Raw genomic sequence first — 24,092 nt, 5'->3', positions numbered from 1 at the left:
AAATAATCACCTTTTCCATAACTTTTAAAGGAGCTTATTTCTCATCGAAGAGATTGGGAGACGACTTAAAAATCAGTTTGAAAACTTCTGGAAGATAAAGAAAAAGAGGGAGAGAAAAAAGAAGAAAGCAAAAATGAGAGGCTAGGATTTTATTTCAAAAGAGAAATGGGGGACTCAGGGTGGGAAGAGGTCTTTGTAAAGCCTCTGGTGGCCTTATCTTACCCTGACCATCTCTTCAGCAGCTGCTCACTGGCTCAGGGGCAGAGAGACCCTGAGAGCACTGGATAGCCACTGGTTCCAGAATGTTAGGGACTATTCCAGCTCTTGCCGAAGAGGCCTTTCTGAGCCCCCAGAAGTACTCACAGAGAGAACAGAAGAGACCAGGAGGTGCTCGATAGAGGGGGTTTGTGAAGGTGACTTCTAATGGCACATGTAAGCAGGGTCGTGGACCTTCCCATCTGGGGCAAATGCACTGGTTGTGAGGAATATATATCCATGTTGCAAATTTGAAAAAAGGAACTTAGTAATGAAAGATTTAAGTTTAAAAGTAGTGCTCTCAAGATTCTGCCAGGGAAAGGTAGAGGAGAGCGGTAACCAGATGGGCAAACCCCTTCCTTCCCTTTGGCTGGGACATAAGGCGAGAAGTGGCTGATCTACTGTTCATGGCCATTTACTCTAGTTCGCAGACCATGTATACTGATTACAGACTCAGAAAGTTACCCTAGCTATAGAGCAATGCTTTCTGAATGGTGTTTCCTGAAATGGTAGTGTCATAACATGTTGGCAATTATTGCATGAGTAAAATTTCAGGGAAACTGAAGAATGAATTGACATTGGCAGGAAACTGTTGTGTGTCTATTCCAATGCATTTTTGCTTTGTTAGGTTATGCTTGGTTAAAACAAAAAAAAATTTATAGTGTTGGAAGAAACAGATTCATTTTGAAGTTATTCTTAGGAAACAGATTTTTCGGGGCCAAGAACAGACTAGTAATTTGAGTCAATGCAGATAAAAGAGTTGTTCAGGCAGGCCAGCAGTGATTCTCAAACGTGATTGTACATTAGATTTACCCACAGGGCTTGTTAAAATCCAGGTGGCTGAACTCCACCCCAGGAGTATCTAATTCAGTAGGTCAGAGTGGAACCCAAGAATTTGCATTTCTAGCAAGTTCCCAGGAGATGCTGGTGCTGCTGCCGCTACTGCTGCTGGTTCAAGGATCTTACTTTGAGATCCACTGCCCTACACTCAGCCCAGGGCCTGACAGATACAAACTGTTTATACAGTAACATTACATTTCTGCCTGTGGGTTACCACATCACAGGAAATCAACTGGATAGGTTTCCGCCATGTGTGAGGATGTGTTGGATAATCCAGCTTGAAAGCTAGGCTTATGGAAACATACATGGCCTTTATTTGGGGAAGGTTTATTCCTTTGAGACAATTTTTCTCCAGAACAGCTGCAGGTATCATCAGCCATGAAGAACCTGCTCATGGAGGCAACTGCCTGTAGCATGTTCCAGAACTTATTCTTTAAATAATGGTTCACGATTCTCCAACATGTATAAAGTTGGAGAGGCCAGTTCATAAATCAATCAACATTTCCTGAGAGGGAGACATGGTCCTTCAAAAATGGAAACAATATTCAAAATGAATTTAACAGGGGGCCATAGTTCTTCAGAAATGAAATAAAATTCAGCTTGAACAATTGCAATGTGATATATTTGGGGATTAAAAAAATACAAATATAGGTTCTGAAAGGATTGCTCAAGCAAATGTACATTGGAAAAACAAAGAAGACCTAAATGACTAGAGCGTGGATGTGAGTCAGCCAAGTGATGATGTTATGGACAAAAGGCAACAATTACATCCTGAGATCTGTTACGTAAGGGCTGGGGCACAATGCCTGTCAACCCAGGTCATGCTTAAGTATGGCACCAAGTTTTGTTAGTATACTCTAAAAAATAACATGAGGAAGTTAGAAAAATTTCATGGGATATTAACATATATCTCTAAAAAAATATGCAACAGCCCTAAGCAGAAAGATTGAAAAGAAATTTGAGTTGTTAAGCCTAGAAAAATGAAGGTGACTCTATTCCACCTGTAAGTGAATGAGAGTTTTCTGCCACTGGTCTTTCATTGCAGTGGTAAATTAAGCAAGAGGAAATGGCCCTAATTTTTAAAATATATGTGATTTTAGTTAACTATGAGGAAAAGAGTTTCTGTAAAACAGGATGATAAAACACTGGGGCTATGTCATTTTTGGCCTTGGAAATTTGCAAGAAGCTAACATCAGTTACCCATTTTAAGTGCCTGTGGAATTTCATAGAGCTCTTCCATGATTCCTGCAGCCCTGGAGCAAATTTGAAGGAAATAATTTCAATATTATTGAAACAGCTCAAAAGTTCATCAATGGGAAAGTGAATAAGTAAGTTGCAATATATTCACACAGTGGACTATTATGCAGCAGTCAAAATGATGAACTACAGTTAACACACAACAATATAGATGAACCTTATGAATATAATATTAAGTGAAAAAAAAGTAAGCCTCAGAAGATTACATACAGTATGATACCCTTTTATAAAGTTTAAAACAGCTAAAAATTTTTAATACTTTTTAGGAATACAGGTAGATACAACATAACCATACAAAAGGAAAGCAAGAAATAACTACAATGAAAAAGACTGACAGTACCAAGGTGGGGGAAGATATGGATTAATGGAAATTCACATATACTGCTCATGGGAAGATAATTTGGTTACAACCATTTGAAAAAAAATTTGGCAGTATCTGCTGAAGCTAAATATACACAAACTCTATGCCCCAGCAATTCTACTTCTAGGTATAAACTCAACATATATTCACCAAAAGACATGTTCAAAAATGTTCATAGCAGGGGCCGGCTGAGTGACTCAGTTGGTTAAAAGTTGGCTTAAGAGCACGGGCTCTGAGCAACAGGGCTGCTGGTTCGATTCCCACATGGGTTAGTGCACTGTGCCTGAGCTGAACTGTCGCTGAGCTGCCAACAGGTGACAGGATGGCTCAGCTGGTGTAACAACAACATTGCCTGTTCAATGGTGGGTTATGCCCGCTCGCAACTAAGACTGAACTTGGCACCATGACTTGAGCTGCTGCCTGGATGGCTCAGTGGATAGAGCGTGCGCTCTTAACAACAAGGCTGCTGGTTCGATTCCGCATGGGATGGTGGCTACGCCCACCCGCAACTAAGATTGAACACAGCACCTTGAGCTTATAGTCCACAAGCTGCCGACAGGAAGCCAGATGGTGACTTGCGCTCTCCACAACGAAGATTGAAGAACAACAACTTGGCTGGTCCCCTTCTCCAATTCCCCAACACTGTTCCCCTCCCCCAATTTCCCAATAAAATCTTTAAAAAAAAACAAGCAAAAAACGTTCATAGTAGCACTATTCATTAAAACCCCAAACTGTTCTTTAACAAGGAATGGATAGATAATGTGTGATATAATCATAAAAATACTATATACGACAGTGAGAAAAAACAAACTAAGGTTACACACAACAATGCAGATGAATCTTGCAAACAGAATGTGGCACCAAAAAAGCCAGACACAAAAGAGTACATATTACATAATTTCATTTATATAAAATTTAAAAACATGGAGAACTGATTTGTGATGGCAGAGGTCAGACTGCTGGCTACCTTGGGTGAGGGTGATGACTGAGAGGAGACATGAGTGGGGTCTCTGGTTCTGTTTTTGTTTTGTTTTTTTAATCTGGATGGTTACATGGATGTGTTTACATTGTGAAAATTCACTTATGATTTGTGCATATGTCTGGTGTCTTATACTTAAATTAGAAGTTTATTTTAAAAGAGAGGGAGAAGAGAGATAGAAAAAGGGAGGAGAAAAAAGGGAGGGGGGGAAGGATGGAAGATAAATGAAGAAGTAAGAAGTATCCAGCATAGTTTTGAAAATATGTTTCTAAGTATATGTAGTAGGACTAGACAGTAAAATCTTTATTTGCAACCTTGTTCTTTAATGTTTAATTTAATGTTTAAAGTCTAGGGATATAGCCATTCTTTTAATAACATTTTATAATAACATCTTTTCTGATTTAAAAAGTAATACTTTTTTTATATTTCAAAAAAAGGAGAAATCTATTATCCCATCACTGAGATCGAATCACTCTTAACATTTTGATGTGTATCATCTTAGTCTTTATTATAATTTTCAAAAAGTTTTTTTTTAAGCTGAGATGGTAGGGTTTGGAGAAAAGCTAGGAAATTGTGAATATGTGGTTTTAGGATGATGGTTTTGGGTGGGAGATACAGGAGAATGAGATGCAAGAGGGGAACATACAAGTAGGGTACTACTGATGTTCTCTGTTTTCAATGGTAGATTCTCAGCTGTTTATTCATTATTAAAAATAACTTCATAAAGAAATAAAAGTGGTTAAATGTGGTCAAAAGGTACAAACTTCCGATTATAAAATAAGTCATGCAACATAATGAAAAACATGTTGACTATAGTTAATAATATTATATTGCATATTTGAAAGTTGCTAAGAGAGTAGATCTTAAAAGTTCTCATCACAAGAAAAAAATGTGTAACGATATATGGTGATGATGTTAACTAGACTTATTGTGGTAATCATTTTGCAATATATACAAATATCAAATCATTGTTATATACCTGAAACTAATATGATGTTATGTCAATTATATCTCAATTTTTAAAAGTAAAAATATGTCTGTAAAATACTAGAGACTCAATGAACAATGAAACTAATTTAAATAATAAAACCACTCAATGAGGTATCAGGATATATAATTAATATACAAAAATCAGTAGCTTTCATGGAACAAATAATAACCAGCTGAGGACATAAATGGTAAAGAAAACTCTATTTATAATAGCAACAAAGATGATTAAACCTAGGGATAAATGAGAAAAATGTGCAAACCTATAAGAGGGAACACTCCTGAAAGATACAAAATTAGAGTTGAACAAAAAGAAAGGCATCCCTGTTCTCAAATAGGACAACTCAACATCATAAAGGTGTCAATGTAACACAACACCAATAAAAATTATCTACAAGAGGCACCAGCTGAGTGGCTCAGTTGGTTAAGAGCTCGCTAAAGAGTTTGAGCTCTGAGAAACAGTGGTTCGAGTCCTGGCCTGAGCTGAGCAGCCACTGAGCTGCCAACAGGTGGCAGGATGGCTCAGAAAAAAAAAAATATATATATATATCTACTAGTTGTTGTTTTTTTATGGAGCTAGTCAAGTTGATGCTAAAGTTCATAAGGAAAAACAAGTATTCAGGAATAGCCAGGAACACACTAAGAAACAAAATACAAATTGGTAACTACAAAATCGTCACAAGGAATGTGAAATACAGCAAATAGGATATAATCAATAATGCTGCAAAAACTAGGTATAGTACTAAGTGGGTACTACACTAATCGGGGGGGAATCACTGAATAAATTATATAAATGTCTAACCACTATGCTGTACACCTGAAGCCAATATAAAATAATATTGGATGTCAACTGTAACTGAAAACATAAATTTAAAAAAAAAAGAAATAAAAACTGCAAAGGTAGATTAGTTCTGCCAGGTATTAAACCATGCTATCAGTCTCCATAATTAAATCAGAGTGCTACTGTCACAAGAACAGATGTACAGACCAGTAGACTAGAAAGTCCTAAACTAGATCTAAGTAAATATAAAAATAATAAAGGTGGCCTCTTAAATCACGGAAGCAAAGATGAGCTTTTAAATAAATGTTGCTGGCCTAATTAGACAGCCACTTGGAAAAAAGATAAAATTAGATCTATATCTCGCACCATGCACAAAAATAAACTCTGCACTGATGAGGAAACTAAATGTAAAAAACATAAAAATTAGATAGAAAATAGTTTAATAAATTAAACTAGGAAAAAAATACAGTGAATTCCTCTATAAACTCAGTGTAGGGAAAAGCTTTCTAACACTGACTCAAAATCCAAGGGCAATAAAAGAAATAATTTATAAATTCGACTACATAAAAATGTTCTTTTTAATTGCATGGTAAAATAAAGTCACAGAACTGCCAAATTAGAAGAAAACATTTGCAGCATATATCACAGATAAAAGGCTAATATCCATAATATATAAAGAACTCTTCAAATTTGAGTGAAAAAGGACCAAAACTCTGATAGAAAACTGAGAAAGATATATAAAAGGGGGAGTTGGGGGGAAACATATGTATATTAAAGAAATAAAAGTGGACCAGGCATAGACCAATGATGCAGATGTCATCAACCAAGGATTATGATTAATCCAGTTTTATGCACCTGGGGTCCAATTAAAACTACAAGAATTCCCATAATAGATTTTATGCTATAATTGCAAGTAAATTTGGTCTCCTGGAGCACTAGGATACACTGACAAATCAGGGGGGAAAAAGAAAGAAAATGACTTCTGTCTCATCATGAAACCTCACTCAGGTTTTTCAATGAGTTCTGAATTCCACCTCCTACGCGTGACAAACTTGGCCACCATAATGCAAACATTGATGTGTCAGAAGCTTTCAATGTGAATCAGATAAACTTCCCAGGTCCTTTCTACCTCCAGAATTCTATATTTTGAGATCGGTAACCTGGTGTCCCAAAACAGTCTGCTTAAATCTACCCACTTAGTTAATGAGGCAAGAATGACTTTCCCAGACCCCTTTCTCCTAATTACACAGGAAGTTTCACCTGGGGACAATTCTCATTGTGTCCCCAGATTTATGTATTTCTTTGTTTTTCTGATTATGTCCTCTCATTATTTATAAAAATGAAAGATTTAATATGGTGAGGAAATTGGGGTGAAATAAAAGCAGGAAGAAAAAGTACTTCCATGAGTGACATTACAACACAAAAATGCATATTTTTGGTTTCTATCTTAGCTAGAGCTGGGCCACAAATTTGGCTGCAGCTTCCTAACAGTCAAAGCAGAGAACAAAACAGAAGGTAGGAGATTCATAATGCCTACAAAATAATTGGGGCCAGTTGTTCCTAGGAAGACCAGCACTTCCATTTGCTTAGAGCTCTGTCCTAGTGGTATGCTGGAACAGACTTCTACTGACGCACGAGAGCCAATGTTAAATGTCAAGGATTTTTGCCAAGTTGGTTGTTAAACCACTGGTAGCTTGAAATCTGCCATGGTGGGAGTATTCAGCATACACTACAGATCAGGGCATTTCTTTTTCCTTTGGTTTTGTTTGTCTTGCTTTGGAGAGTTGGTTTACTTACACACCACTATGCTCCAGTGGTCCTTGTAGGGGCCACTATGCTAAGCCAGAGTTGCTACAAGTGGGAGGGAGAAAGGCTTAGTGTGCAAGCTTGTTGAGTGCCCCAGAAACACCCCTCGGAAACGAGAAAGGGAATATATGCTCAAGACCAGACTGACATATGCATCAGCATTCACCTACCTCACCTCAGTCCTTCTTTCCAATACTACTCTTTGCAATCTCATACCTGGGCCTCAAAGAATGCCATGTCCAGTGAGGGGCAGGCATAGCTCTCCATTCAAAAAATGCATCCAGAGACTGGGAGTGGCTCCAGTGAAGGATTTTATGCTTTCCACTAGGTCAGCACTTCCCAAGCCTGTGTTTCACTGCTTTGTAACAAGTGTCCTTGGAGCAAGAGCGGGGAGGTGGAAGTGTTCCATGCTGAAATACATATGGACATGAGTAGGTTACTATTAAGCAGTTCTCTTTACTGCGGGACTTCTCAGAGCCTTTGGGAGGAGAATGTGCCTTTGAGGCACAGGGCACATCAATTCCCACACTTATTTTATCCTCAGAACAGTTGGTAATGGCACATCTTGGGACACCAGATTGAAAAAACACCACCACCCTGGGTAGTCAGGGCTCATTGGTGATTTTGAAAGGCAACCCCAGGACGTTATTCCACAGAAATATTTTTTTTCCTGTAAGGCTGGAAGCCCTAAAGGACAGCATGACTCTCATGCCTTTGCTTTTCACCTGAACTGTTTCATTAAGTCTGTGGGTGTCCACACATCCATCAGCAGAGCTTACTTAAGGGAGACATTTCAGGACAAGAAAGTTCTTAACTTTCGACTTCTGTCCCCAGGAACTCGCTGGTCTTTTGTGGAACACAGGCATTGGACACGTCAAAGCCCAAAGCCAGCATACATTTTAGCTTACAAGGTTCTGGAGCAGATGATATGCATTTCTTGTTAGTTTTTTAACCTTGAATTTTCACCCCACCTCAACTCCCATTCTATTCATTTTTCTGTCTTTTACTTTCTTCTTGAGATAGCTTCATAAACTCCTAAGATGGTTTATCATATTGTCATGCTCCACACATGTGGTCATTCACTTAACAATCATTTAGGGTACCCCTCTGCATTCCAGGCCAAAAATGGGACAGACCGGGCCCTGTCATCAAGAAGCTCACAGTCCAGCATTCATGAATATTGTTTTTTCTCTCCTCCTTGTCTTCTTTATTTGCTTTGTCTTGGCTCCTTCTCCCCACTTTGCTGGGTGCCCCATGATGCCCCTCCCCACCCTAGTTCATCCTTTCTCCTCCCTTCCCTGATAGCTTTTCCAACGACTAACAGGAACCCAGCTCAGCTGGTTTTTATCACGCTCCTGTCCTTGCATTTTTCCGACTCAATTAAGCCATTACCAGGGCTAAATGAGGCATGGACTCTCCAAAAGTCACACCTGTCGTCAGGGAGATGGAGGGTAAGAACCTGTGCAGCTGGCGGGCAAACGACAAGCAGGCCTGGAGGGAGGCAGCCGAGTGTGACCAGCAGTTTGTGTTCCCCCAGTGCTGAAAGAGGGCCCTCATTTTAAAACAGGATGTCCCTTGCTTTAATACAGAGGGAATGAGGCCTGTCACAAAACTGGGGGTGGTCACATTGGTGATGACAGATATGATGTCCCTAATTCTTTGGCAAATGTGCACCAGGTGCGTATAAAAACCTACATTGTGGATGTGTGCTCAGCAAGAGGTCAAGAAAGCTGTAACCAGAGCCAAGGTACCCGGGGCTTGGTCAAACTTTCTCAGGGTTTTCCCTGGCCACCCTCATTAAAACATACCCTTTTCACCTTTCTGCCAAAGCGGCTTCAAACTTTACAGTTCGTATTCTTTATAATCAGTGTGACAAAAGAGGGCAACGATTACAGTACAATCAACCAGAGATAAACCAGTGTACTCCCCCTACGGAGAGAAATGATCTCTATTGGAAATCAATTTTGGTTTCATAACCACCTTTTTATCTAGGCAACCTAGAATTTTTATTTCTGCAGTCCAGGGATTGAGAAATCATAACTTTTGAATTTGCCATGCCTCTAATTTATTGAGTGGTTTTCTGTTCCAAAGGTCTATGCCTCGGTTTTCTCTAGTTTGAAATGTGAGCAAAAGTCATTCTGCTCTACAATTATACCATTTCCAAAAATGTCGAAGCCCAGGGTTGTTTTTACTTTGATGAAAATTGAAATGTTGCAGTGTCAACTCCTAACCTTGCCTTGCTATCCTCTGTTAATTTGTCCTTTACTCTGGAACTTGGGTGAGCCATACAACTTGTGGGACAAATGCAAGTTCAACAGATATAGTTTGAGCATCCATTTGATACCAGGTTTCTTATTCGATGCTGGGGATGCAACTGTGATCATGACGAATCCCTGCCCTTAGGAACTTTCGATCTTGTGGGGTGACCCCTTTCCTGTTCTGCCCTAGAACTGACCAACCAGCCCCTGGTTTTTACTGGTCATGCTTTATTCATTCACTCAGTAAATACTTGTGGAGCATCTACTAAGTTCCAGGCACTGTGCTTTGTGGCAGGCTACAGTGATGAGGAACAGAGACAGGCCCTACCCTCAGGAAGCTTCCAGTCCCCACTGGAATTAATTCTCTCTCCTAGCAGCCACCAGAAAGAATGTCACTCTTCCCTCTGTATTCCCTCAACACATCGTTCAGCCCTCTTCCTAGCATTTGCATCACTGTAATAATAAGACATCTTTCTGTCTCCTTTTAAACCACGAGCAACTTGAAGGCAACAATCTCAACTTTTTTTCCACGTGCCTTGCACTTCCTGGTGTCTAGCACATAGAGAGCTCAATAAATGTTTTTGAACGAATAATGGTATGAATTTACAAAATCACAAACCTATGAAACCATAGACCCATCTGCCCTGACCTTCCGTTCCACGTCTCTTGGACAAGGAACTCAGTGACCAATCATCTGTCAGTACTGAAATGCTCCTCATGATTTCAAGGATCTTCCAAACATAAAACCAGCTGGTCCATGAGTCATTTCATTTTCCAAATGACCTGTCATTGAGATAAAGAACAAATAAAGCTTTAGCTTGTGTTTGAAATACTATTTTTTTGCAGGAAGGCAAACATAATTATATATGATTTAAATGAAATAAACTTATAGTAAGGAGAACAAATCAGTTTATCTCTAACTCTTGGATACATACGGTTAATATAGCTGCAGTAAGAAAAAATATAACAGTGGCTTAAACAAGCTAGAAGCATTTTTTTCTCTGTCATATAGAAGTCCAGGAACAGTCTAGTATCAATGTTCTGCTCCATGAAATCCTCAGCTCATGGCACCATCACTCCCTAGGATATGACTTCTGGTTCAAGATGCATTCTAGCTGTGACATTTGCCTCCATGCAGCAGAATAGAGGAATGGGGGGATGATGAAATAAAAGACAAATATCAACTATTTTTTAAGCAAAGTTTCCTGAAGCCACAGGCACTTCAACTTATATCCCATTGGCCAAGACTTAGTCATATGACCACACATACTTAGAAAGGAAGTTGGGGAAAGTAGTCTTTTTATTTTGAACAACTACTTGTCCAGCTAAAACTTATTTTACTGTGGCATAAAAGGAGTACAGAGATGAGAGATACAGTTAGAAGTCTACCATAGATACAAAAACTGAAGTGTTAGTGATTATTCAAGAACATTTGTATTCTAACTATTGCAAGCTGAAGTGACAATGACGAGCTCCAACTATTAATCCACTGTGCTACCATCACACTTGGTACTGCTCTGGTTGTTCATACCTAGGTGGTGGAAGGAGTGAGGGAGAAAGAAAAGAAAGCTTTGACAACAAGGAATTTGGGGGTGGGGATGACGCAATGGCAACAGGAATGGAAAAGGGAAGGCAGATTGGACAGAGATGGTAGAATCAACAGGGCAAAGTGATTGGATATAGGAGGAAAGGGAGAGTGAGGATTGAGAATGATTCTCAGCTTTGAAAGCAAATTAGACCCTGGTAATTGGACTAAAAAGAATGGTTTGGAAACTACATTAGACTGGTGGAGTTAACTACTGCAAATTGACCTGAAATCTTTCCTTCATCTGTTATTTCTTGCCATGAATTTTCTCTTGAATGGACTAATGAAGTTAATTAACTTCTCCAAGTAGTTAATCTTTCACAGGAAAAATTTCACAGACCTTAGTGACTTAACCTAGCCAGTTACAATGTTCCCTCTCCTAATGTAATACACTATATGGGACTCCTTAAAATTCTGAGTTCTTGAGGCGTTCTTAATTCAAGTGCCAGAATTTCTCACTTGAGTAAGCTGACTATTTGAAGAATCTATTCCCTCAACTAGAAAGTAGAGTTGGTATTGCCCTTTTTACTGTTGTGAATTTTAAATACATTGGATGTTTAAAGGACCTGACATCCTGAGTGGTTCAATAAGTGCTAGTTTCTGCCTCCTTCCAAAGTACTGTACTTTCTTTTCTACACATTCATTGAACAAACATTTATTTAGTAGTTACCATTTCAGATACTGTGTTAAGTCCTGGGAGCAAAGTTGAATTTAGCTGTTGAATACAAAGTTATAGTACTTTTTTTTCACTTCTGAATGTTGAGGTAAATTGTGATCCTCTACACCCGTGTAACTGCCCCCAGACTGGGAATTCTTGGGACAGAATGTTTGTTCATATTTGTTACCTTATATTCCCAGGCCTTAGCAGGTATACTTATTAAATGTATGTCTGAATATCTGACCCAGATCCAAGGAATGAAGCCAAAAAATCTAAAAGCAGGACTGGAGTCAGAGAACTAGGATGATTGTGGATGTTCAGACATTATTGGAGGCAATTCCATGAATGTTGAATGTCTGCTGGGGTGCTCCTTTCATATGGGACCCTGTACCCTCTTCTAGAATGGCTATTGGAGGAGGTGGAGATCCTAAGGGAAAAGCGGAAGCATATGACAATGGCAAAGAGCTTGGGCTCTGAAATCAGACATCTACGCATCTAATTATAATAAAATGTGATGAACCTTCCAAGAAAGGAACTCCAAGATCCAAGATGGAAAAGACTATAACAGGTGGACCTGCCTGGTCTGACTGTTCAGGGAAGGCCTCCTTGAAGAGTCCTATAAGACACGGCACAACTGAGAAGTTAGCATGGGTGGAGATCCAGCCTGTGTGCCACTCCCCTGGCAGTAGGTATGCCTTGGCCCAAGGCCGTGTCTGCCCCCGAAGAGTTCTTTTCTCCACTCACACAAAGGCCCCACAATTCACCAAGCCACACTCCTGAAGTTAGGAACATCTGAAAGCTGAAAGATAAGCAGATGTTTTCCAGACAATGTTTAGGCCAGAGGGACCAATAAAGGAGCAGTCTGGGAAATTTAAAAGAAGCCTCATGTATTTGAGGATCTGAAGAAAGTTCACTATGGCTGGAGTGTGGAGTTCAAAGTGAAGACTAGCAAGAGTGAGGCTGGAAAGGTACTCATTACAGCTGGCATTTTCTATGAGTCTACTAATTACACTGTGCTAATGGATCTCCATGAATTATTTTACTGAGATCACAAAAGGTGTAGTGACTTGCCCACAGTCATATATTAGGAAATAGAGGAACTATGATTCAAAGCCAGGTTTAACTCTGGAGCCTGTGCTCCAAACCATGTGTTCCATGGCAGCTAAAGATTTGCAAAAGTGGGGCCGGCCTAGTGGTGCGATGGTTAAGAACTGGCTTGGGACACCAGAGGGCCCGGATTCGGATCCCACATATGAGGGCCAGTGACACTGCCCTCTACAGCTAAGATGCTAAACAACAGCTCAACCTGGAGCTGGGCTGACGTGAGTCGCTGGCGACGGCGTAGGCTGCAGCCCCTGTGGCAGTGGGTTGCCATGGGCTACCGTGTGTAGCCAGCAGCCAGCGTGAGCGGCCAACAGCCACTGTGAGCGGCCATCCAGAAGCCGGCGACTGATCTGCCTCGCCTGGGAAGAGCGCAATGATGGTGCCAACTTGGGCCAGTGAAGCAACGTCCTCCACAACTAGACTGAAGAACAAAACGACAGCAACTTGTCTGTTCCCCTTCCCCCAATTCCCCAGCACTGTTCCCATCCCCCCAATTCCCCAATAAAAATCTTTAAAAAAAAAAAAGATTTGCAAAAGTGGACTGACTGTAAAGGGACAAAACTGGAGAAAAGAGGGCCAGTTAGGAAATAGTTGTAGAAATCCAGATAAGAAATGTTGGTGAACTTAAGATGGCCTTGGAAGTGGGAAGAAGTAGATGGATTCCAGAGAGATTTAGGAAGTAAAATCTACAGGAGTTGGTGGTTGTTTGAATATGAAGGGCATTGATGAGAAGAGGGAAGAAGCAAGGATGACTTCTTATTTTGTGTGTTTGTGGACAGCATGCCATTTGCTGAGATAGAAAATGGTGAAGGGGGAACAAGTTTGGGATAAAGTGAGTTTAGAGCCTGTCAAGTTGGAAGCACCTATGGGACATCCAAGTGGAGATGTCCAGTTGATGGTTTGATGCTTGGGTCTGAAACTCAGGAAGGCTGTATTGTTAGCTGACATCAATATGTCATCAGCAATTTACCCACAGAGTGGGTGAGAAGAGTGTAGAGTGAGAAGAGCAGAGAGTTCCTACTAGGATAATCATGCTAAAGCAGAAGGACTTTTTCCTAGATTCAGCTGTTGAGCTTTGTAGAACCTAATCTGACCTTTGATTTAGCCATATCCTTTTCAAGAGCTATTTTTCAAAGTTTTATGGAGTGTCATATTACAAACTGTAACCAGAGACCTGTGATGAGGAGGCTCAAACAGGGGGGGCTATCATGATAAATAATGAATAAGTGGCCCTTTGCAAAACTTTTGTTTAATTTAAAGTTAGATTTAAACTTAATTATGACTCATTTTGTATTTTCTATAAGAACCTATGTGCTGAATAAAGTATCATTAATATTATCATTATACAAGAAATTGCTACTACTATATCAACTTTATGCATTATTTACACAGAAGAATGAATGAATTAAAATCCAGTGGCAATACCAGTGGAGTCCTTAGCATATCAATGGCCTCTTTAAAATGTGGCCTTCATAATTGAACACAGCCCTTCTCCTATATGAGCAATTAAAGTTTTCTGTATCTTACATGAAGTGCTATAAAAATGAGACTCTAAGCAAGCCTTCCCCACCTGCTACCTCTCAGCCTCTCCAAATAGAAATTCTGAACCACCTCTGTTGCGGTCATTATAACAAGATGAGATATAGGCTTAGTTGAACTCATTTTGTCTCTCTTTTCTTTTAGAAAGCATCACAGACAGTCTCTACATGATGTGGCTTCTAAAGACTCAAGGACCATCCATCTTACTAGTCTGCAATGGAGAAGGCAGAAATGGAAAGTCAAACACCACGGCTCCCATTCTGTTATTAACCTCTCTGTAGACATGTGCCCCCAACACAGGAAGTGAACTGCACCAAGGGGGAAAGTTCTTGGAACCCCCAAACTACCAGCATTCTTATCTCTCTCCCTGAAAACAAAGCAGAACTATGGCACTTTATAGCCGCTGTTTGGTCCTCTTGACATTTACCTGGCTCACCTCTGCCTATGGGCCCGACCAGCGAGCCCAGAAAAAAGGGGACATCATCCTGGGAGGACTCTTTCCTATTCATTTTGGAGTAGCAGCCAAAGATCAAGATCTAAAATCAAGGCCAGAGTCTGTGGAATGTATCAGGTAAGGGAAGGGGCCAACTCAAAGAGTCTCTTCTCTTCTGGGTGGTTGGAGAAAAGCTGTACCAAATCCAAAATCATTTTTTTCAAACTCGTTCTCTCTTTTCAAAAACAGTGATTGATAATCATGCTGAAGCTTATCATCCCCACCACCACTACAATTTTTAAAGAAAATGTTTCCAAAAGTAAAATGTCAATGATACTGAGTAGAAAAATCCGTAGCCTTTTGGAGCATGTACCCGGTAACTTGGTAACTGAGTCATCATTGTTCACCAAGAAACAGTATTGTTTAATGGAAGACTAAGTACCTAGAAAGAAATTTATTGTAGGTCTTTCAAACCTGAGTAGTCATATCTCCCATTGACTGTAAGTGATCCAATGATCAGTAATAGCTGAATGTTGGCTTCCACACTCTATTTTTTTTTTGAAGGATTTAGAGTTGAAAGAAACCTCAGTGGTTGGCATGACCCAAGCATCTCCAAAATGCCCATAGCATTTTGGAACCACTCCCACTAGAAAGTCTTTCTTATAGAAAGCTGAAATCCCCCTGCTAACATGGAATATATCTAACACAGATGGAGAAACACGGAATCCATCTAATTCAACTGGACTCTTTTCAGCTATTTGCTGATAGCTAATATATCCCCTTGAGTCATTTTTCTCCCCCCTCAGACCAAATAGTCTCAGTTTTCCAAACAATTACTGCATGACATGATTTCCAGACCCCTCACCTTCTGGTTGCCCTCCATCTGATGCTCCCTAATTTATCATGACTCTTAGAATGTGGCATCTAAAACTAGGCACAATTCCTTCAAATAGAATCTGACTTCTGCAGGGTACAGTGGGCTGCATATCACCTCCCTTAATCTGGACATCAGACACCATTACTGCCCCCCAAGTCTTGACCCATCTTCTAAGAGAGAATAGCACTTTCTCTTTGAAATTTGCAACTTCCAAAAGTGATCCAGCACTTTTCCTTGGTCTTTCTGATAGCTAGAAAATGAAAATAAAAACTAGGATTGTTCCAACAAAACTGGATTTCTGTTTATGTTCTAATGAGAGCTCACAAATTCAATAACATTTTTTGCATGAATGCAGAAAAACTAAGTGCAGAATTTCACTGATGTTGGTTATATCCTTCACATAACCCTTGTGGACAAATACCCTCTTTGTTGTACTTTGCTGGACAGAGTTGTACATGGGCCACATATGTGCCTAAGATCAAGCAAGAAGCTTGACCTTAAGTAAGATATATTTTTTATTATATTAAACAAAGATAGCAAAATCAGTTTAGCAGCATAGATGTTTTATGTAATCAAAAATTCTGTAATATGTTTTAATAACTTTGTATGTTTGAAACAAGTAATTAAATAACAGACACATAAAGAAAATGACTAAGGGAAAACATCACATTGAAAGTTATATCAGGACCTTTAGGAACCTAAATGATGCAGTGGAGTAGAACAGATTGTATTTCTCACCTCCTGTCATTGAGTTCAAGTAGTGCAACCTACGATATAAAGAGAAAGAACCTGCCAAGTTATTTGGAGCACTGATACCCTGATTCAGCACATCTAACAAGCCCTCACCCTGAGCCAAGCCTTAGGAGAGTGAAAACTATGTCACTGATCCTATTTCTCTTTTTAATATGCTTGTTTTTTATTTAAAATAATGCTCTTTGAAAAGCAATCCATGCTTTTTTTTTTGAAATAGAAAGTGTAAATAAACCAAAAGCACACAATTTTGAAACTCATAGGCCACCACCCAGAAATAACCACTGTTTGTGAACAACCTTTCTATGCACACTATTTATCTATTTGTTTACAAAGATGAGATCACTCATTTCCCTTTTCGCTTTGATCTCCAAGAATGTCATGGTCTAAATTTGTGACTTTGAAAATCTGAGGTTAATCTTAGGCTCCCACATATATTAAAATACTAATCTATTTATATTTTCCCTGGTCCTTCTTTTTAAATCTCTATATTACTTTTACTAAAGTACCTCATATCAGCGACTTCAAGTTCATTGCTGGATAGGGCAGATACAAATTACTCATTCTGTTACTATTAACAGTCTTCATCATTATTGCTCCCTAACGGGGTGTGAGGCACTGTGCTGAAATTTTTGCATAATTATTTCATGTTCACAGCCACCCTATGAGGTAGATATTATCTTCATTTACGGAGAGGACTTTGAGTCTCAAAGAACACAAAAAGCAAAAAGTAATAGAGTTGTGATTCCAGCCCAACTTTGCTAAGTCCTTACTCTAATAGAGGTGACCAGAAAGCCTCCCATTTTCTTCCATTTCTTTTCTCTTCTAGGTATAATTTCCGGGGCTTTCGCTGGTTACAAGCTATGATATTTGCCATAGAGGAAATAAACAGCAGCCCGGCCCTACTTCCCAACATGACGCTGGGATACAGAATATTCGACACTTGCAACACCGTTTCTAAAGCCTTGGAAGCCACCCTGAGTTTTGTGGCCCAGAACAAAATTGATTCTTTGAACCTTGATGAGTTCTGCAACTGCTCACAGCATATCCCTTCTACTATCGCTGTGGTGGGAGCAACTGGCTCGGGTATCTCCACGGCGGTGGCAAACCTGCTGGGGCTCTTCTACATTCCCCAGGTACCCAGGCCTTCTTAGATGGGGCAATGTGGCAGGGGTCAGGAGAAGCAGTTTCGGAGGACTGCCATGCCCAGGGTCTGAACAGTTTGCTCTTTTTCTACCTCTGGCTTTCCACAGGCACAAAAGACCTTTTAATTAGTTGGGGCACTGGATCATGACCACTTAAGGTTTCTGAGAACCCCAATGTCAACAACATCAACTAGACCTTCACAACTCTTCTAAAATGCATTTAAACATACCATATATAAAATTTTGTATATACCTTTTATTTATTTATTTTTATACCTTGTATAAAACTTAGTCTTTTTTTCCCCCAAAATGTTCGTTCAGTTCATTTTCTGATCCATTCTTTTAGTAAATCACCATTCAGTGCCTTTACTAAAAGGAAAGAGACCATATGATGGAAATCCAGACTTTCCAAATCCAAATATGTCCTTAATCCTAGTCCATTAAAAGTCTCTGCTTCCCTACCCTCTGGTTGAAAATTTAGCTCAGAGAGAAGCAGAGCATATTTTCTCATAAAACAGAAACTTCATCACTATGTTGCATGCTCTAGTAATGGAAAATATTCCACTTTACTCAACAAATATTTATGGAGTGTATACGAAGAAGCAGCCTCCACCCGGCAGGAATTTAGCCAAGGTGGGGAGATGTCTGCATTTTCAAATGCTAAGAATTCACTGAAACAAGTGCTTTAATAAACATTTGTTCAAATTTGCATGTTTTTGCTTCAAAAAAAAAAAAGACAGCAAACTCTAAATGCCATTTTATAACCTGATTCCACCCCCCTTAACACTATAGAGCAAACCCTTTTTCATGTTAATATTTATAGATCTATGACATCATTTTATAATACTGAAAAATTGGAAACAACCTAAATGTCCGTGGATGGGAGAATCAGCTCAATTGTGATACATCCTTTATGTAAAATTTTAAATTAAATTATAAAAAAAAATTATAAATCACACTTTAAATTTATTTTTTTATGTCTAATATTTAGAATTTATAAAGTACCCTTGTTAAATTCACATTTCTATGTTGCAAGGTCTTTTTTTCCTTGGTGACAGCCATTATCCCTTTATATACATGTGACAACTGAGAAAGTCTTGTCACCATTTCCCGAATCCTTACTTCAGGGAGTTAAAGGTGTTTCCCATGGGGAAGCCCTGGCTATAACTTTTCTGCTAAAATGATCTAACAAAGGCCATATCAACGAATGTGTTGGGCAAGATGCAAATATGCATCTTTTAAATTTGGCATATTGTGTAGTATTATTTTAAATACACAGTTAACAGTAGGTTGTCATTACCCCATGGCCAACAGGCATAAGATGCTAATTGTCATCATGTAAAGAAAGAACATGTAGGGGAAGGTTTTAATGTTTTATGGTTTGGATGAAAGATAAGGTTAAGTTAAATTTAAATTATAAAAGTGCTGAGAAGACTATAATGATTATCAGTCAAATCAATGTAAGTATACCTACAGCAGTGGCCCCCTGCAGTGGCTGCATGTTGGAACCACTTGGGGAGATTGGAAAATACTGGTGCCTGGGTCTTAACCCCCCAGAGATCCTGGTTTCATTGATAATGAGATGCAGCTTGGGCCCTGGGAGTTTTGAAAACTCCCAAGGCAATTCCACTGTGCAGCAGAAATGGGAATCGCTGCTCTGCTTGCAGGAGTTAGAGGCCCAGTGCTATTTCTTATGCCACTCATGCCACCAAGTGGATGGAACAAGCAGACCAGCTAAAACAAGTTGTGGTTAAAACAGTTTTCTGAATCATTCATGAAGTTCTCCCGTGTTACAAAAAAAATTTTGTGTGTTTTTAAGGGTTTTTTTTTTCTTAGTGGGGGTGCTCATGGTATGAAGTGGTGTTTACCCTCAAACTGGACAAATATTATAAATGCATTCTTTAAGAGAAACATATCCATGAGGATATTTTTGTTTCTTTAATATTTATCCCTTTAAAATCCTTTTTTTGGCCTAGTTTTCAAAAGATCAAGAAGTAAGCAATAATGGATGGATTCACAAAATGCCTAAGTAGGTTTTTCATTTGCAAAAACCTGATACAGGAGCCTGTTGTTTGGATCTGCAAATAGAGGTCTCTTAAAAACAATAACTTCTCTAAAAATTATTTAATCTAACACCAATCTCATGAACTCCCATAGTAGAGCAAGAAGGGGCTTATTCAGATCTAAGAAAGAAATTGTCAACTTCGTATTATAACTTCCAGAATCAAAGCCCTTATTAAAAAAAATTATGCCTGCCCTTTAACAAGGTTGGCCCATTTCTTTCATAGACCAATGCCTTTTATGTTTTTGATGTAGAAACTATTCATTGATAAGAAGGAACATATTGAAAAAAATCATTTTAAAACACTGAACATAGAAAATTAATTGTTTCAATTGATAAGAAATATTAAAAAGGCATTCCCCCAAATTTTGTCACCTTGGTTTTCTTAAGAATTTTTAAATCTCTCTAGAAAACTGGAGAACAAGAGATGTTAAACATTCCTTCATTATCTAGAAGAAATTCCATTAAGTATAAAAATGCTTTGTTTCTCAAAAGAAATGGTCCAATGACTTTGAGCTTCCTAACTGGTGAGCCAGGACACACAGGAGTACTACAGATGGGCCAAAGCCTGCCAAGATATTGATCCTCTCAAGGTTTGGGATGTACAGGTGGGGATGAGGGTGGTCAAAGAACCCCCCCACACACACACACACACACACACACCAGGGTTGGTCAGCCTCCTCCATTAACCCCATCTTCTCTGTTAGCCACAGTGTGGAAAAAAAGTTGGGAAGCTCTGCACTAACAAATGCTTTACATGATATTCGGATACTTCTTCAGGCAATGATCTTTCACCATAAACAATAAAGCTTTCTTCCCTTGGTGGCCCACACCCATGCTCAAATGTAGAACTGGCTATGTCTTAGAAAGTAGAAACACACCTAGGCAGCTTCTCCAGGGTTCCTTTCAGCCTGCCTGGGTTTTGGAGGCTTACATCAAACGCCTGTCAAGAGACCTCAGCCATCACTTGAAATTGAGCAGAAGAAAGGGCTCTGGATGGTGATTGAACCAACCCACTGAGAAGCCAGGAGAGCAAAGGATATTTTTCTGTCTATATTTAATGATGTGCATCATTGTTATTGTGGTAAAGTGGAATTGAGCCTAATGAACCTAATGGTTAATTGAGCCTAAAAGATAAACACTTCTTAGAAATGACTGCAATTGAGTGTACTTATCTAAAGTACTGCAGGGGTGGAGGAGGGGGGAGCAAAGGGAGGGAAGACAGTGAATAGCTGGAGACTAGAGACAGACGGGAAGAGAAAAACTAGGCAGACTAAGAAAGGGGAACCCCTTGGGGCTCCTCTGAAGACCTTAGGTTCATAACCCACAGGGAACCTGATTCCTACCAGAGGTGAGTCATGGATGGAGTGTTCATCACAGTAAAGGGGAAGCTACAATGCTCACATCAGAACCTGGACCCAACCCGCAGAAGATATGTACATGGGTATATTATAACCAATGAGTCAGTACAGGGAAGGTTAGGAGAAAGTATGGAACAGTGCGTAAAGACCCTCCTTAAAAGGATAAATTGATCCTACTGTTGGGTTGACTTAATAGGCAGACCCGTTTTCGAAGGTAGCATTGTGAAGACCCACCCACTGGGAATTAGAATGCTTCCCAATAGACTGACAGGTGCTTGGGAGTTTGCACTGGAGAGGAACAGATTCTGGTTGTGTTCACTCACTCTTTCATCCCATCTGCAGTGAACAACATGTTTGAAAAATTAGATTAATGAGTGCTTAACAAGCCACCTCCACAAAGCATTGAGGCTCACGCAGCACCTCACTCATTCATTCTGTGTTCTGTGTTTGGTGTTCTTTCCAGGTCAGCTATGCCTCCTCCAGCAGACTCCTCAGCAACAAGAATCAGTTCAAGTCCTTCCTCCGTACCATCCCCAATGATGAACACCAGGCCACTGCCATGGCAGACATTATCGAGTATTTCCGCTGGAACTGGGTGGGCACAATTGCAGCTGATGATGACTATGGCCGGCCAGGGATTGAGAAGTTCCGAGAGGAAGCTGAGGAGAGGGACATCTGCATTGACTTCAGCGAACTCATCTCCCAGTACTCTGATGAGGAAGAGATCCAGCAGGTGGTAGAGGTAATCCAGAATTCCACAGCCAAAGTCATCGTCGTTTTCTCCAGTGGCCCAGACCTTGAACCCCTCATCAAGGAGATTGTTCGACGCAATATCACCAGCAAGATCTGGCTGGCCAGTGAGGCCTGGGCCAGCTCTTCCTTGATTGCCATGCCTGAGTACTTCCATGTGGTTGGAGGCACCATTGGATTTGCTCTGAAGGCTGGGCAAATCCCAGGTTTCCGGGAATTCTTGCAGAAAGTCCACCCCAGGAAGTCTGTCCACAATGGTTTTGCCAAGGAGTTTTGGGAAGAAACATTTAATTGCCACCTCCAAGAAGGTGCTAAAGGACCTTTACCCATGGACACCTTCCTGAGAGGTCAAGAAGAAGGTGGTAGCAGGATAAGCAACAGCTCCACTGCCTTCAGACCTCTCTGTACAGGGGACGAGAATATCAGCAGTGTCGAGACCCCTTACATGGATTATACACATTTACGGATATCCTATAATGTTTACTTAGCAGTCTACTCCATTGCTCATGCCCTGCAAGATATATATACCTGCTTACCTGGGAGAGGGCTCTTCACCAACGGTTCCTGTGCAGACATCAAGAAGGTTGAGGCTTGGCAGGTACACCCTTCACTTAGATAGCAGTTCTCTTTGTAATAAAGCAGAGTTGGGCTGATCCAGGCAGGACAGATAAAATGGTTACTTCAAACAGACAATATCTAAATAAGGCCACTAAATGTAGCTTTAGATTCAAATTGCCCATTCAAACATCTGAGCAACTGACTTCTGAACAATTGAGAGCAATTTAATTTGATTTTCTGTTTAAAGCTTTGCCTCAACTGTTCTTTAGTTCAGTGGTTCTGAATATCAAGACTGTGGCCTCTAAAAGTATTTAATACCCTGGAACAGATTTGGTACTGAGTGCAGGATATTTTTCTAATGCTAAGTTAAAGATATTGTTCCATTGTAAGTAACAATATTTGTTGAGTACCTATACGTTCCATACGCTAAAGGGGCATAAAACTAGTGTTACTGTGTTTAGCCACCACTTTTGTCATTACATTACTCACAATATAATGTGCTGGACCACCCGACAGGCCAGCTAAGCTTAGGACACAAGCAAAATCAAGAGCACAGAAAAAACTCACCTTAAAAGGATTTGATATTGGACATTTCAAAAAGAAATATGCAATAGAAAATAATCAGAACTTAAGTGGAATTCCAACATTCATTATACTTTAATCCTATTCTGTATTTTTGAATTATACATAAGAGAGACATCATGATCTTTTTCATTTCATAGAATTCCTGAAGATAAAAGTCTGACCTGACTTACATCATACAAAGCCATTCATGTCTTACATATGCATCTTGATTTATTTTATCTTATTTTTGTATTTTTATGTAAGTATAGTTGGTATATGATATTATATTAGTTTCAGGCGTACAATATGGTGATTAGACAATTATATACCTTACAATGTGATCACCACACTGAGTCTAGTAATCATCTATCACCATGCAAATGATCACAATATTATTAACTATATTCCCCTTTACCTTTTCATACATCCCCCACCTACCTCCCCTCTGGCAACCATCAGTTTGATCTCTGTTCTATGAGTCTGTTTTTGTTGTGTTTCATTCATTCATTTGCTTTTTTTTTTAGATTCCACATATAAGTGATATACTACAGTATTTGTCTTTTTCTGTCCAACTTATTTCACTTAGCTTAATACTTTCTAGGTCCATCTATGTTGCTGCAAATGGCAAAATTTCATTCTTTTTTATTGCTGAGTAATATTCCATTGTGTGTATTTATATACATATATATGTATACATATACATCTTTTTGTCTGAAGAAAATGGAAACATTAATTTGAAAAGATATACACTAAAAGATAACCCTTCTGCTAATTGTAACATTTTTTACAATAGCCAAGATATGGAAGTAACCTAGGTGTCGATTGATAGAAGAATGTACCTTAGCTTTGCAATCAGACCAAGTTTTACCCTCCTTTTGTATTTTCCTCAGTTCTAAACTGACCTACCAAGAGAGTACATGATAGCAAGGGTGGGAGGGGTGGAATCCCTGAATTTGAGTTGAATAAACCAAACTTCAGCTTCAATTCCAGCTCCCCCATGTACTAGCTGCATCATCTTAGGCAAGCCACTGCTCTAAGTCAGTCTATCCATCTGTAAAATGGCCTTAATATCTATCCTGCTTTCCAGCCAAGATTCTTTTGAAGATGAAATGAGATGATATATGTGAAAGAAATCTGTATATTTTTAAGCTCTAAACAGATGGTGATTATTATAGTAGGATT

The 24,092-nt window shown here is 39.5% G+C and overlaps 1 protein-coding gene across 2 annotated transcripts in view; it reads left to right on the top strand.

Annotated features, from left to right (window-relative positions):
- The window catches only part of CASR (calcium sensing receptor), an 80,285-nt gene that overhangs the window by 35,854 nt on the left and 20,339 nt on the right, over nucleotides 1-24,092 (top strand). For both annotated transcript variants that reach the window (XM_019650575.1, XM_019650571.1), the window contains exons 2-4: nucleotides 14,555-14,981; nucleotides 17,300-17,606; nucleotides 21,502-22,386. In XM_019650575.1, coding sequence (XP_019506120.1) covers nucleotides 14,797-14,981; nucleotides 17,300-17,606; nucleotides 21,502-22,386 — 1,377 coding nt within the window. In that variant the 5' untranslated portion in view covers nucleotides 14,555-14,796. The remainder of the gene's footprint in view (nucleotides 1-14,554; nucleotides 14,982-17,299; nucleotides 17,607-21,501; nucleotides 22,387-24,092) is intronic.

This window comes from Hipposideros armiger, unplaced genomic scaffold (genome assembly GCF_001890085.2).
Source record: "Hipposideros armiger isolate ML-2016 unplaced genomic scaffold, ASM189008v1 scaffold_8, whole genome shotgun sequence".
Lineage (NCBI taxonomy): Eukaryota > Metazoa > Chordata > Mammalia > Chiroptera > Hipposideridae > Hipposideros > Hipposideros armiger.
The sequence above is the reverse complement of the archived record's forward strand: the minus strand, read 5'-3'. Positions and strand labels throughout refer to the sequence as shown.